The 16,592-nt window shown below is 45.7% G+C and overlaps 1 protein-coding gene across 5 annotated transcripts in view; it reads right to left on the bottom strand.

Annotated features, from left to right (window-relative positions):
• SNX29 (sorting nexin 29) overlaps positions 1-16,592 on the bottom strand; it is a 593,890-nt gene that overhangs the window by 365,791 nt on the left and 211,507 nt on the right. For 3 of the 5 annotated variants that reach the window (XM_034939805.3, XM_034939806.3, XM_055099501.2), the window contains one exon: positions 9,157-9,239. The exons of the other annotated variants lie outside the window; for them this stretch is intronic. In XM_034939805.3, the coding sequence (XP_034795696.1) occupies positions 9,157-9,239 (83 nt within the window). The remainder of the gene's footprint in view (positions 1-9,156; positions 9,240-16,592) is intronic. 5 annotated transcript variants of the gene reach the window in all.

The following is a 16,592-nucleotide window of genomic DNA, read 5'->3' as shown; positions in this document are numbered from 1 at the left end:
TTTTATTAAGCAACTGTTGTGTACTTGATTAATAAAAAAAGAAAAAACCTGCATGTTTCTAAGTCCCAAACCCTACCCCTTATGTGGTCACAAGGTCTAGCAGAGTAGACAGAGCACACACACAAGACGTGACCACAGAATAACCCATAGTAGCAAAAAGCAAATGCCAGACTCTGCTTACTGCTCGTAGCAAGCACCACAGGGGTTTAGGAAACTGAAAGATCCAAGTAATTAGATTTCTTTCAGGTGACAGGAGAAGAGCTGGATCGTACCATAATTGAACATCTGGCCTGAGCAAGCATAAGGGAAGCGGAGTTTCTAGGAAAGGAGACTGGATGAGCCAAGAGTGGGGTCGTAAAGTGTTTGTGATGGGGGCACATGAGACAAACGTAACAGCAAAGCAGCTCTGTGATGAGCAGTGAGAGCGAGACACTGCGGTAGAACAGGAAGGGTCGGGAACGGAGATGAAATACAATTAACACCCACAGCAGATTCTTGCGGGAGCAGGGATTAGGGCACAGTAAAGGCACTGGGTTAACTCACACAGTGGTGGTGAACAGCTCCCATTGAGCCTCCCTGGTTTTTGCTTTTTATTTTATTTTTTGACAAAGTTTAACTCTTTCACCTAGGCCGGAGTGAAGTGGTGCGATCTTGGCTCACTGCAGCCTCTGCCTCCCAGGTTCAAGCAATTCTCCTGCCTCAGCCCCCCAAGTAACTACGATTACAGGCGCCTGCCACCACACCTAGCTAATTTTTGTATTTTTAGTAGAGATGGGGTTTCACCATGTTGGTCTGGCTGGTTTTGAACTCCTGACCTCTGGTGATCCACCCGTCTTGGCCTCCCAAAATGCTAGGATTACAGGCGTGAGCAACCGCGCTTGGCCTAGCCTCCCTGGTCTTAACTCAATGGTACCTACATGAAGAGACAAATTCTGAGGCTAAATCTGGATTCAAGAAGAAAAGTGCACCTTGATTAATTTACAGTGTCAACTGCTGGCCAAGAATCAGAGAGTGTCAACACATTTGTAGCATATTTGCTGACCCTGAACTTCATTAATTGGAAAGTGATATCCTCCAAGGCAGTGGTTCCAAATGCTGTACTCCAACCTGCACACTGGAATCATTTGGGAAGCTTTAAAAAAAAAAAAAAAAAAAAAAAAAAAAAAACCACCTCATTCCCACTACTGATTTTTGGGTCTGGGTGGGGCCAAGCATTGGGATTTTTTTAAATTTCCCAGGTGACTCCATTAAAAGCCAATACTAGGAACCATTGCTCTGTGGGGTGAAGAGATGGAAAGACAGGACAGTGAGAGAAGCTCCTCTCCTGCTGGGCCTGCTAGAAAGACTAAAGCTACAGCTGCTGGCAACCTCTTGCCAGCCCAAGGAGAACACCTGGCTGAGAAGGCGGCCAGCACACAGTGAGGGATGGGAGCGCCCGTGTACTGACTCATGGGAGCTAACTGCATGCGTCTCTTTCCAACTTTGCAAACAGTGACATCGTGTTGGCAGAGTCTGGAATCAGACATAGAAGGAGGATTTACAACACCACGGAAATCTGCAAACATTCTAAATCAGGGCTTGTTTTTTTTTGTTTTGTTTTTTTTTTTTTTTTGAGAGCTATTTGTTAGACATTTACCAGCACATCACTCCCAGCAATGAAAAAAATAACAGAGTTGAGAAACTGAAGAAAGAAAGAAAAAACTTCCCATGATATTGTTGCAGCCCCTGGATCAAACCATCCCTGAAGGCAGATACTCCTGGACTTCTCTTGTATTTGGCTTAAGACAGATTAAATCAGATTGTATGACTCCTGTCATCACAAGAGCTCTGAATGATGCAACCAGGGCAGGGTCAAGGTCACATGATAATCGTGGTCACTAAAAGCAAAAACCACACACGATCAGGAGAATCCAGCTGGAGGCACAACTGAAAGATGCAGTTACATGGGGGTGAGGCACATTATTTGGGTGGCACTAGAAAAAAGGTCTATGAATTTGTCCACTACTAGGCTCTCCACAGCTGCAACAGATCTGGAATCAACTAAAGGCCATGAGATCCAACAGCTCCTATTTTATTTGTATTCATTTATGTTATAAACATTTATAGAGCACGTGTCATGGATCAAGCACTGTGCAGGCACTTTCAGCACAGCAGGGGAAAAGACATGCCAACATCCCTGCTCTTGTGGACTGTACAGTGCAAGGTGGAACACCGGGAAGAAACAAGCAAGAAAATCAATGACCAAGATACTTTGAGGGCCTGATAAGTGCTGTGATGAAAAGTCGGAGACAGAATGAGGGAGGCGGCACAAGGTAAGACAGGGCAGTCAAGAGGAGGTGGTATCTGAATGGAGACATGCATGGCAAGGTGGAACCAGCCACACAGAGACCAGGGAAGAGCGTCCCTGCATAGGGGCAGCACGAGCAAAGGGCCTGAGGCAGGAGCCAGCCTGGCATGTTTGAGGATCAGCCTAAAGGCCAGCGTGGGTAGGGTGGAGACAGCAAGAGGGAGGGTGGTGGGAGATGAGGTTGGAACTTAGGGAAGAGCCAGATCACAAGCACTGAAGGCCATCATCAAAAAGTCAGGACTGGAAAACCATGAACGGTAAACAGCAGAGTGACGAGATTTATGAGGTTCCATGTTTATTCCACTTGGGACACATACACACACAGAGCCAGCTTTGGTGGATTGTTATTCCTTGCAACCGAAGACTGCCTCAAACAAAGACATCTTTGCCTCTGTGCACAGTGGGAGTGGAAACAGCAGGCCGTGCACATAGGGATGCCTGCAATGGTTCAGAAGCCTGCAATGGTTCAGAAAAAAAGAATAAAAAGTTACCCTGCAAGCTCCCCTGAAACACTGTGGGCTCTAGGAATCATTTAGCCCACGACTCTCCATCTTCACTGAATCCGCCTTCGAAAATGCCCTGCCCCATTCTTTGGAAGGCCGGGGAAACTGACATCCCAGCCAGAGCACAAAACACACGCAGGTGTGGAATCGGGGATTGCTGGACTCATCCCAGGGAAACTGACACCCCAGTGAGAGCACAAAGCGCACATGGGTGTGGAGCTGGGAATCACTGGGCTCACCCCAGGGCAACTAACACCCCAGAGCACAAAGCACACGCAGGAGTGGAATCGGGAATTGCTGGACTCACCCCAGGGAAACTGACACCCCAGGGAGAGCACGAAGCACATGTGGGTGTGGAGCCGGGAATCCCTGAGCACATCACACAGCAGCAAAGACACGACACACCAGACAGGCTGATGACTTCCCAATTTTTTGCTTGTTTCTGAGAACAAACTTTTTAAATTGCTCCCAAGCCTCCCTCATCTGTCAAGTTCCTCCCACTCAGTCTCCTGCCCTTGCTGCCGTTTATTTTGATGGCCACCAGCAATGGTCTATTCCTTCTCCCTCTCTCCCTGGGCTGACTGCAGATTAATTAAATGGGGATGCCGAGGAGAGCTCGTGGCTTTAAAATCCATTGCTATGGAACAGGACTACGCTATGGTGGCCATGAACAGTTATGACAGTGGAGCATCCAGTAAGAGGGGAGGTAGGAGGAAAAGCTTTACAGCACAGGAGCAGACACTGTACTTGGAAAGATAATTCCACAGAAATAATCGCCCTTTACAAGGACGAACAGGCCTGTATCCAGGAAAGACGTAATAATTTGCCATAGAACACATGAGCTATAGAAAACTAATCAAGCTTGATAACAGGAGCAGGGGAGGCTGGCGGAATGACTGCCCCTATTACCAAAAAGTCCAGGGTAGGACTGTCACGCCAGGCACAGCTGGATTCAGGGGCTCTAAAGACAGGATCAGAGTTCGCTTTCTCTCTGCCTTTCAGCTCAGCTGCTCTTTCTGTGCGATGGCCTCATTCCCAATCTCCATGTGGAAACAAGCTGACTACAGCGGCCCCAGTCTCCCAGCCTAACAGGAAAGCAAGAATTCTTGTTGATTGTGTACTAACGCCCTGAGATCTAGCCAGAGCCATCCAGGTAAGGTCAAGTGCCAGGCCAAGGATGAAGCCACCGACATCACAGGACTGACAGTGAGGGAGGACGCTGGTCAAGTGAAAACTGGAGCAAGTGCAGAGGACACAGATGTTCACTACCCACATGTGGATGGGGAAGTCACTCAAGCCATGTGACACGGACAGACCCATGTCTCTCTGGAGTCACGTGTGGCCAATCCTAGCAGGGGAATCTCTTCTTCAGTACGCAGAGCAAGCTCTCACATCAGGCAAATGCTCCTGGGAAGAGTCCAAGAGAAGCCCACTGCCTAGGATGGTTGTTTTACAGCAAAGACCTCCACAAGAACAACCCTGTTGTGGAAACATCAGAGTGGCCAGCCTCCCAGCTGAACATGCAGCCACTGACCACACCCAAAGAATGATACCACCAGTCCACCTGACAGCAAGGCCACACTACACAACTTCAGAGACGTCACCTCCAATGCCACCAGTCCACCTGACAGCGAGGCCACACTACACAACTTCAGACACGTCACCTCCAATGCCACCAGTCCAACTGACAGCGAGGCCACACTACACAACTTCAGAGACGTCACCTCCAATGCCACCAGTCCACCTGACAGCGAGGCCACACTACACAACTTCAGACACGTCACCTCCAATGCCACCAGTCCACCTGACAGCGAGGCCACACTACACAACTTCAGACACGTCACCTCCAATGCCACCAGTCCACCTGACAGCGAGGCCACACTACACAACTTCAGAGACGTCACCTCCAATGCCACCAGTCCACCTGACAGCGAGGCCACACTACACAACTTCAGACACGTCACCTCCAATGCCACCAGTCCACCTGACAGCGAGGCCACACTACACAACTTCAGACACGTCACCTCCAATGCCACCAGTCCATCTGACATCAGGGCCACACTACACAACTTCAGAGCTGTCACCTCCAATGCCACCAGTCCACCTGACACCAGGGTCACACTACGCAACTTCAGAGCTGTCACCTCCAATGCCACCAGTCCACCTGACACCAGGGTCACACTACGCAACTTCAGAGCTGTCACCTCCAATGCCACCAGTCCACCTGACACCAGGGTCACACTACGCAACTTCAGAGCTGTCACCTCCAATGCCACCAGTCCACCTGACAGCAAGGCCTCACTACGCAACTTCAGAGACGTCACCTCCAATGCCACGAGTCCATCTGACATCAGGGCCACACTATACAACTTCAGAGCTGTCACCTCCAATGCCACCAGTCCACCTGACAGCAGGGCCACACTACGCAACTTCAGAGCTGTCACCTCCAATACCACCAGTCCACCTGAGAGTGGGGCCACACTACGCAACTTCAGAAATGTCACCTCCAATACCACCAGTCCACCCGAGAGTGGGGCCATGCTATACAACTTCAGAGCTGTCACCTCCAACGCCACCAGTCCACCTGAGAGTGGGGCCACGATATACAACTTCAGAGCTGTCACCTCCAACACCACCAGTCCACCTGAGAGTGGGGCCACGCTATACAACTTCAGAGCTGTCACCTCCAATGCCACCAGTCCACCTCACAGCAGGGCCATGCTACGCAACTTCAGAGCTGTCACCTCCAATGCCACCAGTCCACCCGAGAGTGGGGCCACGCTATACAACTTCAGAGCTGTCACCTCCAATGCCACCAGTCCACCTCACAGCAGGGCCATGCTACGCAACTTCAGAGCTGTCACCTCCAATGCCACCAGTCCACCCGAGAGTGGGGCCACGCTATACAACTTCAGAGCTGTCACCTCCAATGCCACCAGTCCACCTCACAGCAGGGCCATGCTACGCAACTTCAGAGCTGTCACCTCCAATGCCACCAGTCCATCTGACAGCGGGGCCATGCTACACAACTTCAGAAATGTCACCTCCAACGCCACCAGTCCACCTGACAGTGGCTAATGTGAGCCCACTCCTAATGAGCCAGTCTTGTCCACACAACCCTAAGGTTGAAGTGATGCACCTGCTCTCCCCAGACCCCTCAGTGAGCTGCCAAGGGGCCTCTCTGCAGGCAGGAAGCCAACTTGCAACATCTTGTTTCAAATTTCAGCAATAAGCCCAAAATGAAAGCACGAGTTTTCAGAGGGATCTCCTGCTCTCGTAAGTGAAAGGAGAGGGGGAGGATCGCCTCCTCTTTTAAGTGATTTCCTGCTTTCATCAGTGAAACTTCCCTACACTGGCTCCGTGGAGAGGAGAAAGGGTGTCCAACGCCATTAACAACAGAATTAATCGAATGACCAGTAAGAGTTACAACGAAGTGGAATTGCCAGGCAAGTTCCTGGTAGATATGGCAGCCCTTGCACCAGGGTTCTAACACTGGAGGAAGAGCATGAAGAATTTGCCCTGAGGTGAGAGATTCAAAAGCACAAAGTGTAAACTTCCGGCAAATCTGACATCACCAAGGAAAAACAGCACTTGAGAGGCAAATAACCCAACCTCACTTCTGGACCACATTCGGGGAAGAAAAATAAAACAAAAAAAACTTTCCATTAGATAATGAAGCCACCCAAATTCCAGTCCTTATTTTGGTGCTTAAATAATGATTATCTTGGAGAGAAAAAAAAAAAAGGGTGGGAATCTGAAATTTGATACCTGTAAAATTAAAGGTTGTCAATGTCTATTCTAAAAGTTCATTTTAAGTTGTTTTGTTTAAATCCTGGAGGCTTTTTACACAAGAATGTAATAATGCAGAAGTAAGAGACTGCTGCTAGGTGGAGTCGCCATACGTACGTAACCGCTCTAATTCATGTAAGAGCTGTCGCAACTACATCCTGAAATGGCTGATATCCAGCTGTGGCTCAGGGCACTCAGGATCGGTCTGGGGAAATGGACCTTCAGCTGCTATGAAAAACCATTCTGTACATTGTAGGTTCCATATGCCCATTTGGGGAGAATGGGCATATGGAACCTACAAATTAGGTTCAAAATTTTCCTACTTAGAAATGTATTGTGTAGCGCTGAGGTTTTCAAATCAAAAGCAAGCCCAGTGGTGCTTCTTTTTAACCCGACTTTAATGGTCTTTCTGTATTGAATCCAAGTTCTGTGTAAGTAACTTGTAGATTTCACAAAAGGTGGTGGTGCTGTCCACAGGTCACCTGCATTAGAGTCACATTATCTAGACGTGCAAATCTAGAGCCTCATCCTAAGTCCACTGGAGTAACTCCCAGTGGCAGTGTCCTGGAAAGAGGTATATTTAATGGGCTCCCCAGGCAATTCCTCTGCACAATAAAGTTAAAAGCATTTTATAATGCAAAGAACCAGAGGTTTGGAGAAAAATGCGTGAGTTCATTTCCACCACAGACACATATACCAGCCCCTTAAGCTCTCCTAAGCCTCTAATAACAAACTTTAAAATAATAGAAAAATACCTACTCATCACAAGGTTACTGAGTCAAATCAGAGTACATTGGAGCTTGCTTGGAAAGGCTGTAAAGGGCTAGACAAATACTATTCATTCCAAGCATGTAATGAATGTAGTGAATGACTAAAAAGCCAGTTGCTGGGGAAACAGAGATGAGATGTAAAAACTTGGGAGACCAACATATAAATAATTCTGTATAATGAGATGAATTCAGGGCCATAATAGCAATATCTGTATGAAAAGGGCATGAGCCCACAGAGAAAGATGATTAATTCTGCACTGATAACTCCAGAATGACCACAGTTACTGACCCAAATATGAATAAAGAAAGGCATGTTATCAAATAGCATCACCAATAAGCTGATCCTGATCAAACAGGAACCAAAAGAAATATACAAGCTTCAAAAACATTCACATCTTTATACTATTACTAAATAAGCCATAGCCAGATTCCAATCCTGTCTCCATCACACAAAAAAACCACCACCATTTATTATATGCCAGGTACCATACTAGAAACTCTGAATTCATTGTTTTGGAAAATCCTCACAACGCTCTCATGACACTGGTGTGATGTCCTGGTACGTATAGTAAAATAATTCAAAGGGGTCAGGTGGTCGTGGGTGAGCATGAATTCAGTGCAGGTTTGGTTGACTCTGAAGACATGTGGGCTGGGAGCAGTGGCTCATGCCTGTAATCCCAGCACTTTGGGAGGCCGAGGCGGACGGATCACCTGGAGTCAGGAGTTCAAGACAAGACTGGCCAACATGGTGAAATCCCCCATCTCTACTAAAAATACAAAAATTAGCTGGGCATGGTGGCAGATACCTGTAATCCCAGCTATTTGGGAGGCTGAGGCAGGAGAATCGCTTGAACCCAGGAAGCGGAAGTTGCAGTGAGCCAAGATTGTGCCACTGCACTCCATCCTGGGCGGTAGAGTGAGGCTCTGTCTCAAAAAAAAAAAAGACATGTGAATGTGGGGAACACCCACTGTTTGTTAAAATGTCCACACTCTATGAGCTTCTCTTTAAGGAAATTTTGTTACGGTCTTTTGGCTGAGGGCTGCAAGACACATCAGCCAAAGTTAAATATCCTTTCTTCAGGCTGCCCTGAGAAATATTTTAGGAGATTTTAGAAGCAGAAGATGGCCCCACCTCATTTGGCAAGATCTTCATGACTGTTCTTCTGTCTACTGGAATTTCTGATTAATAATAATAATAATAGCTAAAATTTATTCAGCATTTATTCTATGGTAGGCATTATGCTAAGACGTCTACATGCATCGCCTCATGAGGTAGGTGCTGTCAACCAACCTCATTGTACAGATGAAAAAACTGAGGTGCAAAGAGATTAGAAAACTTAACCAGAGCTGGAATTGGAACCTGATCAGCCTAAGTCCAGCGCTCTGATTCTCTGCCATCTTGCCTTTCTGTTGCTTGCACCCGTGGCCTGCTGTGACTTCATCATACCACAAGGTTCACTGCCATGCAACTGTCTCAAGACTCTGGACATAAAATTCTCTAAGTACACAAACCAATAAGACTGTTGCTAATAGTCTAGCAAGTGAGTCTTACAATATTAGTTATGCATGTTGCAGGGATACGCATCAGGTTTTCCACCTGATTAATTTTCTGGAACGCTGAGCAGCACCATTATTCTAATCCATCCACACAGGCACTCGTCACACATTGAGTGTCTATTGCGTGCCACGTACAGGTGTTAATGAAAAAGCCCGGCCCCTCCCAACCCGGGCTCAGGTTCCCCCTCACCTTCAGCTGTTTGACCTTCTCTTTTCAGCATCTGGACAGCTCCTACATATTTCTTCAGCTGGACTTTGAGCACCTCGTTCTCTCTGCAGGTACAAGAATGTTAAAAATATATATATTTAAAAAGTGACAATGTGGACCCACAGGAGGGGGCAGGGGTGGGTGGTGAGTTTGTGTAAAGAAAAGCACAATTTGCATCTTATAAATGTTAATATATTCTCATGGTTTAGATATCATCAAGGGAGAAGGTTGTGTTACCTTGGGTATGTCTGCAGAGTGCCTTTAAGAACTATTCTTTCATGAGACAGATAAGCACCGATCGGTTCCAGTGTCCACAAATTCAGAACGCAGACACAGGCTGTGCTTAGGCTGTTTGGAGCTACCCACCTATCAGGTGCCTATTCAGTGTCAGGAACTCTAGTCTTCTCTCCATTTGCAGAAGCATGTACTGACTACTGTGCATTCACCCTGGGGAATGCTCTTAATACTTTTATCAACTGTGACTTGTACTAAACGCTTATTATTTGCCAGGCATCATGTCAAGTGTTTGTATAGAATCTCCTTGAATCCTTCCAAAGCACTAACACAACCCTCATTTTACAGATAAGGAGATTGTGGCATAAAGACAAGCAGTTGGACCAACTCCACATCCACCCCCATGTAAGATTACACTAAGGAACACAGAACCCAGGGTATGACAGGACCCCACCTGCTGAACTCACTCCCCAGGTACACTGGGTGACAATGGAACATGAGGACAAAGGGGGAAAAACTGCCATTTGTTGAGTATTTAGACTTTACCTATGTCTCTTTGAACCAAGCATGCATCCACTCATTCATTCATCCATCCATCATTCAGCGGAAAGATGCTTCATTCAGTAGAAAAATGCACAATAGCCTGCAGTATTCTCCACATTTTACAGGAGAAGAGTTGGACAAATACGGTGTTTGACCAAGGTCACCGGTAAAACTCACTGGTAAGATCTGAACCCAGGTTTCCCTGCCCCCAAGGCCCACAAGGACTCTTCGCCATCTGCTTTGAGATTCAGACTTGGTTTCTGACCAGCTCTACCAGAGGGAGGTGCCTCTGACACGTTTTCTATTTCTGCCCCCACCCCCTACACCTCAGGTCTTGAGTCTAAGTGCCTTTAAATGTGCTAGAATATTTTTTCTTTCCTTGCAACGAGAAGAGCTGAAGACTGGGTTTTTTCTGGGATTATAAAAATAAAAAATGCTCATTGCAAAATACCCCATCAGAACACATTTAAGAAGAAATGCAAAAAACATGGTAAGACCCCAATACCTTGAAATAAACCCTATTAACATTTTTATATCCATCCTATTATTTCTCTAGGTGCACACACACATCCTAATAATTTTAGGGGGATGATACACCCTTCACAATGCTTTAATTTTTGTGTGAATGTTTGAAGGCTTTTTTCCCTTGTTTACTGTTCCACTCAACACTTTCCCATGGTAACCAATGGCAAAAACCTAGTATATACCTTTCAGGCCTTCCTCCATGCTTTGACAATCACTACCAACCCAAAACACTCAGAGTCTCTATGACAGGATAGTATAAATGTTTCTGAGACTGGTCGTCTCACTTAATAATGCACCACAGTAAGCCTCTCACTCAGTCTATTTACGGATGGAAATACCACCCACTGCTATAGATACGCCAAACACTGACTTAGTTGAAAAACTTGAGACTGCTCATCCCTGGTGCCGAGTGTCTGTTTTCAATGCAGCTGACTACTTCTCAGCCCACGACAACAGCACTTTCTTTGTATTTTGCTTCTCTGTGCGGTATTGGGGCAGAAAAAAAAAAAAAGGATCAAACTCAGACACTACCATAGACTTAGGCATCACCTGAGAACTCGACGTTCATCTCCAAAGCTCTGGAGAAAGTAAACCACAAGGGAGTCCCTTAGTTATCCCCTCGTCCTAGACAAAGCCTGTCATGGATGCCTCCACAGGTGTCGGCACTTTCTCCATCTGTGACATGAATCACAAATGTTTGAAACAAAATAACAAGTCCTTAAAATGTTTGTGGGAGACAAAATCTTCCCTGATGGGGATTGTACAGCATGTGTTTTTTTGTTTCTTTTGTTTTTGAGATGCAGTCTCACTCTGTCGCCCAGGCTGGAGTGCAGTAGCATGATCTCGGCTCACTGCAACCTCTGCCTCCTGGGTTCAAGCAATTCTCCTGCCTCAGCCTCCCAAGTATCTGGGATTACAGGCGCCCACCACCATGATAGGCTAATTTTTGTATTTTTAGTAGAGATGGGGGTTTCACCATGTTGGCCAGGCTGGTCTTGAACTCCTGACCTTAAGTGATCCGCCCGCCTCAGCCTCCCAAAGTGCTGGGATTACAGGTGTGAGCCACCACGCCCAGCCTGTAGAGCATGTTTTCTAGGATTCCTTTAGCCAGAGCCTCATCGCCCAGCCCAGCCTACTCCCAATCTTCACATGTGAATTCAAGTCACATATCTTAAAATCAGGGAAAGAAAGGCAGTTATAGACATTTCTAAACAACAGTTCATGGAAGAACATTTTCCAAGAGGCCGCATGACCAACAGAAGTCATGTCAGTGTTTGGCGGTCAGGTCTCCGCTCATTTGCTGCCAGCCGTCGGGCCGATCCTCAGCTTCCCTGTTCATCTCCAACTCTGTGGCCAGCACTAAAATGTTTCAGATAGCTGCTTTTCTTCTGGTTTGAAGAAATCTTTTAATACTGTGTTAAGATTCCACCTAAAAATCACACCTGGCTGGGTGCAGTGGCTCACACCTGGAATCCCAGCATGCTGGGAGGCTGAGGTGGGTGGATCACGTGAGGCCAAGAGTTTGAGATCAGCCTGGCCAACATGGTGAAACCCTGTCTCTACTGAAAATACAAAAATTAGCTGGGCATGGTGGCATGTGCCTGTAGTCCCAGCTACTAAAGAGGCTGAGGCAGAAGAATTGCTTGAACCTGGGAGGCGGGGCTTGCAGTGAGCCAAGATCATGCCACTGCACTCCAGCCTCGCAACAGAGTGAGACTCCGTCTCCAAAAAAAAAAAAGAAAAAAGAAAAGTAAAAAAAGTGTTGCCAATGTGGACTGTGGCAGAGTTGGACATTTGAGATGTTTGCACCTTCCTTGAAATCCCTCCTTGCTAGCTATGAAGTGGGAAGCAGCACAGTAGAAAGACCCCCTTACAGGTAAAAGCTGTGCCTCATTCCCAGAGATCCATACGTATGTAGTGGGAAATATGCTTTTCAATCTGCAACACATGAACACCTGCCTCTGAGTAGGGCACTTAATATTCGAGGTGTGGCAGACATGCTCACATTTTATCTACACAGTAACCCTACAAAACAGGTTATTATTGCTGCCATTTTTCTTACTGCCTTCATTTTACACATGAAAAAACTGAAGACCAGGCGTGGTGGCTCATGCTACCCACCTGGGGAGGCTGAGACAGGCCAATTACTTGAGCCCAGGACAACAGCCTGGGCAACATGGTGAAACCCCATCTCTACAAAAAATGCAAAGATTAGCTGGGTGTGGTGGCATGCACCTGTTGTCCCATCTACTTGGGAGGCTGAGGTGGGAGGATCGTTTGAGCCGGGGAGGTGGAGGTTGCAGTGAACAAAGATCCAGCCTGGGTGACAGAGTAAGACCTTGATTCAAAAAAATAAAAAAAAGGAAAAGAAACTGAGGCTCAATGAGGCTAATTGAACTATCCAAAAACTCACAACCGGCAAAGGCAGAGCCACAGTTCACTTCAGCCTCTCCATGCCTATGTCCCTCTCCTCTCTGCCACATACTTGGTGTCTCATTAGACCACCAGCAACACATCACGAGGTTGGTTTTACTGTGCCCATTTTACAGATGAGAAATTTGAGGCCCAGAGAGTCTAACACACACTCCAACCTGGGATTTAAACCCATATCCTTTAACTTCAAAGTCTCCTATTACATTATACACGTTTAGAGAATTAAGTGAACAGGGCAACATTGAAAACGTAAGGCCTTGAAAAATTGCGTGAGAAAACGAGCACAGGTCTGCAGAATCTCTTAGGCGGTTAAGACTCCTGCACAGATGTGAACAGGATCCTCCTGACCAGCCAGCTTTGCTAAGAGAGGCTAAGGAACTTTCCTCGAGTTATGGAGCTCAAGCTTCTGCTGCCAACCCCCTTAGGCATCTCATAAATGTAAGCAGTTGGTGACAGGTGAGCTTTAGGAAATATGAATCAACAGCTTCAAGAACTGCAACCTTCTGACCCAGCAAGTCTACTTCTAAGAAACTGTATTCAGAAAAGAAAGAGAAGTCTCAAAACCATATGCATGAGGATGCTTTGAATATAAAAGAAAGAAGCTGGCTGCAAATTAATTGTCTGATAATGTAGGAGTGGGTGGAAAGTTATGGTGCATCCTCCTATAATAGGACGCTATAGGACTGTCAAAGCTATGATAAATATGTATGTTTACCCCAGGGATGAATATTACATATATACACACACACACATATATACTCACACCTATATACCATTAACTGAATGCAGCAGAGTACAGAGTGTATTTACTCTAACCCCTTATATCTATTTAGATGGATATATTTGCACTGGAAATGTATAGACCACAATGTTAACAGTGCTCATTTCTATATGATAAAATTAATTGGAAATTTTTCTTTAATTTTTCAACAATGCACTTTACTAGAGCACTTTTTAAAATGTATGAAGAGGTTAGAAATACCCCCAGGCCAGGTGCAGTGGCTCATGCCTGTAATCCCAGCACTTTGGGAGACCGAGGTGAGTGGATCATCTGAGGTCGGGAGTTCGAGACCAGCTTGGCCAACATGGTGAAACCCCATCTCTACTAAAAATACAAAAATGAGCTGGGCCTGGTGGTGCACGCCTGTAATCCCAGCTGGTCGGGAGGCTGAGACACAAGAATCGCTTGAACCTGGGAGGCGGAGGTTGCACTGAGCCAAGATCACACCACTGCACTCCAGCCTAGGTGACAGAGTCTGAGATTCCTTCTTAAAAAAAAAAAAAACTACCCACCCCCAAATCCTATAGTAACATCACACATAATGATGAAAGGCTGAATATTTTCCCCCAAAGACTGAAAATGAGTCAAGCAATTCTTCCCTCACCACTCCTGTTCAGCACAGTAGATTCTAGCTGGTGAAATAAGGCCCTCCCCACCCAAAAAAACATACAGGTTAGGAAGGAAGGACTAAAACTTTCCCTCTTCACAAGAGACATGACCGTCTGCAAAGGAAATCCCAAGAACTGAAGAAAATGGTCACAGAATAACCGAGTTTTTCAAGGTCACAGAACACAGGGTCAAATGTAAACATCAAGTGTATTTCTATACACTAACAACGAACAATCAGAAGGCAAATTACTTTTAAAAAGAATCATTTATATCAGCTCCAAAAGATGAAATACATTCATATAAATCTAACAAAATGTGTCCAGGATCTGCATGCTGAAAACTACAAAATACTAACAAAAGAAATCAAAGAAGAGCTAACTACCTGGAGATACCAGGTTCATGGCTTAGAAGACTCAAAAGAATTAAGATGTCAATTTCCCCCAAATTGATCTATACATTTAATGAAAGCCCAATCAAAATCCCAGCAGGATTTCTTATAGATATAGACTAGCAGATTGTAACATTCATATAGAAAGACAAAGAAACTAAAATAGCCAACATCATTTTTGAAAAAGCAGCACAAAGCAGGAAGACTCACATTGCCCAATTTTAGAACTTCCTGTAAAGCTACAGCCCTCAAGCCAATGTCATATGGGCAAAATGACAGACACACACCAACAAGACAGACCAAAGAATCAGGGAATAAACCCATACACACAATCAAGCAATGTGACAAAGGTAGGAAAGCGCTTCTGGAGAAAGGACAGTCTTTTCCACACATGATTTTGGAACAACAGGACATTCATATGCAAAAAAAATAAACTTCAACCAATACTCACACCTTATACAAATATTAAGTAAAATTGGACCACAAAGAAATGTAATTTAAAACTATAAAAGGTTTAGAAGAAAATGTCGGAGAAAATCATACCTAACCTGAGTTAGACAAAGAAGATTTCTTAGATATAATACTAAGAGCATCGTCCAGAGTAGAAAAAAAAGTTTAACTGGATTTGCTATGTGAAAGACTTTTTCTTTTATTTATTTATTTTTTTTTTGAAGATGGAGTTTCACTCTTCTTGCCCAGGCTGGAGTGCAGTGGTGCGATCTCGGCTCACTACAACCTTCACCTCCTGGCTTCAAGTGATTCTCCTGCCTCAGATCCCAAGTAGCTGGGATTACCGGCACCCACCACCAGGCCCGGCTAATTTTTTTATTTTCAGTAGGGACGGGGTTTTGCCATGTTGGTCAGGCTGGTCTCAAACTCTTGAAATGGCATTACAAACTCCTGTACTGGAATGTAAGTAATGGAATGCTTACTCATCAATAAAAAGGAATGCACTATTGATACATGCAACAACTTGGATGAAACTCCAAAAACATTATGATAAATGTTTTGGGCGCAGTGGCACATGCCTGTAATTGCAGCACTTAGGAAGGCTGAGGCAGGAGGATCACCTGAGCCTAGAAGTTTGAGACTAGCCTGGGCAATACAGCAAGATCACATCTCTACAAAAAAATTTTTTAGACTAAGCACAGTGGCTTACGCCTGTAATCCCAGCACTTTGGGAGGCCGAGGCAGGTGGATCACCTGAGGTCAGGAGTTCGAGACCAGCCTGGCCAACATGGTGAAACCCTGCCTCTACTAAACATACAAAATTATCTGGGCATGGTAGCAGGCACCTGTAATCCCAGCTACTTGGGAGCTGAGGCAGGAAAACTGCTTGAACCCGGGAGGCAGAGGTTGCAGTGAGCCAAGATCGCACCATTGAACTCCAGCCTGGGTGAAAGTGAGACCTTGTCTCAATAAATAAATAAATAAATAAATAAATAAATAAATAAATAAATAAAGTAAAATTAATTTAAAAATTAGCTGGACATGGTGACATGTGCCTGTAGTCCCAGCTTCTCCAGAGGCTGAGGCAGGAGGATCACTTGAGCACAGGAGTTGCAGGCTGCAGTGAGCTGTGATCGCACCATTGCACTCCAGCCTGGGCAACAGAGCAAGACTGCAATTCACAAACAAAAAAATAAATTAAAAAGGTGTCAAGCAAGGGAATGCAGACTTGCTATGTGGAAAAAGCAAATGGAATGAGGGGTGGTAACAGAAGAAGCCGGAAGATAGGAGGCCATTACAGTCATCCAGGCAAGAAACGATGGTGGCTAGAACTGAGAGGACCGAAGAGGTAGCTGTGCACATGGAGACAAGTATTCAAATATTCGCCTGTCCAATTCTAGAAAACCTTGCCAACTCCTTCCCACTCCCAGCCCCAAACAGGCCTGCTGGCTACCC

Source organism: Pan paniscus, chromosome 18 (assembly GCF_029289425.2).
Source record: "Pan paniscus chromosome 18, NHGRI_mPanPan1-v2.0_pri, whole genome shotgun sequence".
In the NCBI taxonomy this organism is placed as follows: domain Eukaryota; kingdom Metazoa; phylum Chordata; class Mammalia; order Primates; family Hominidae; genus Pan; species Pan paniscus.
This window is presented reverse-complemented; position numbering and strand designations above follow the sequence as displayed.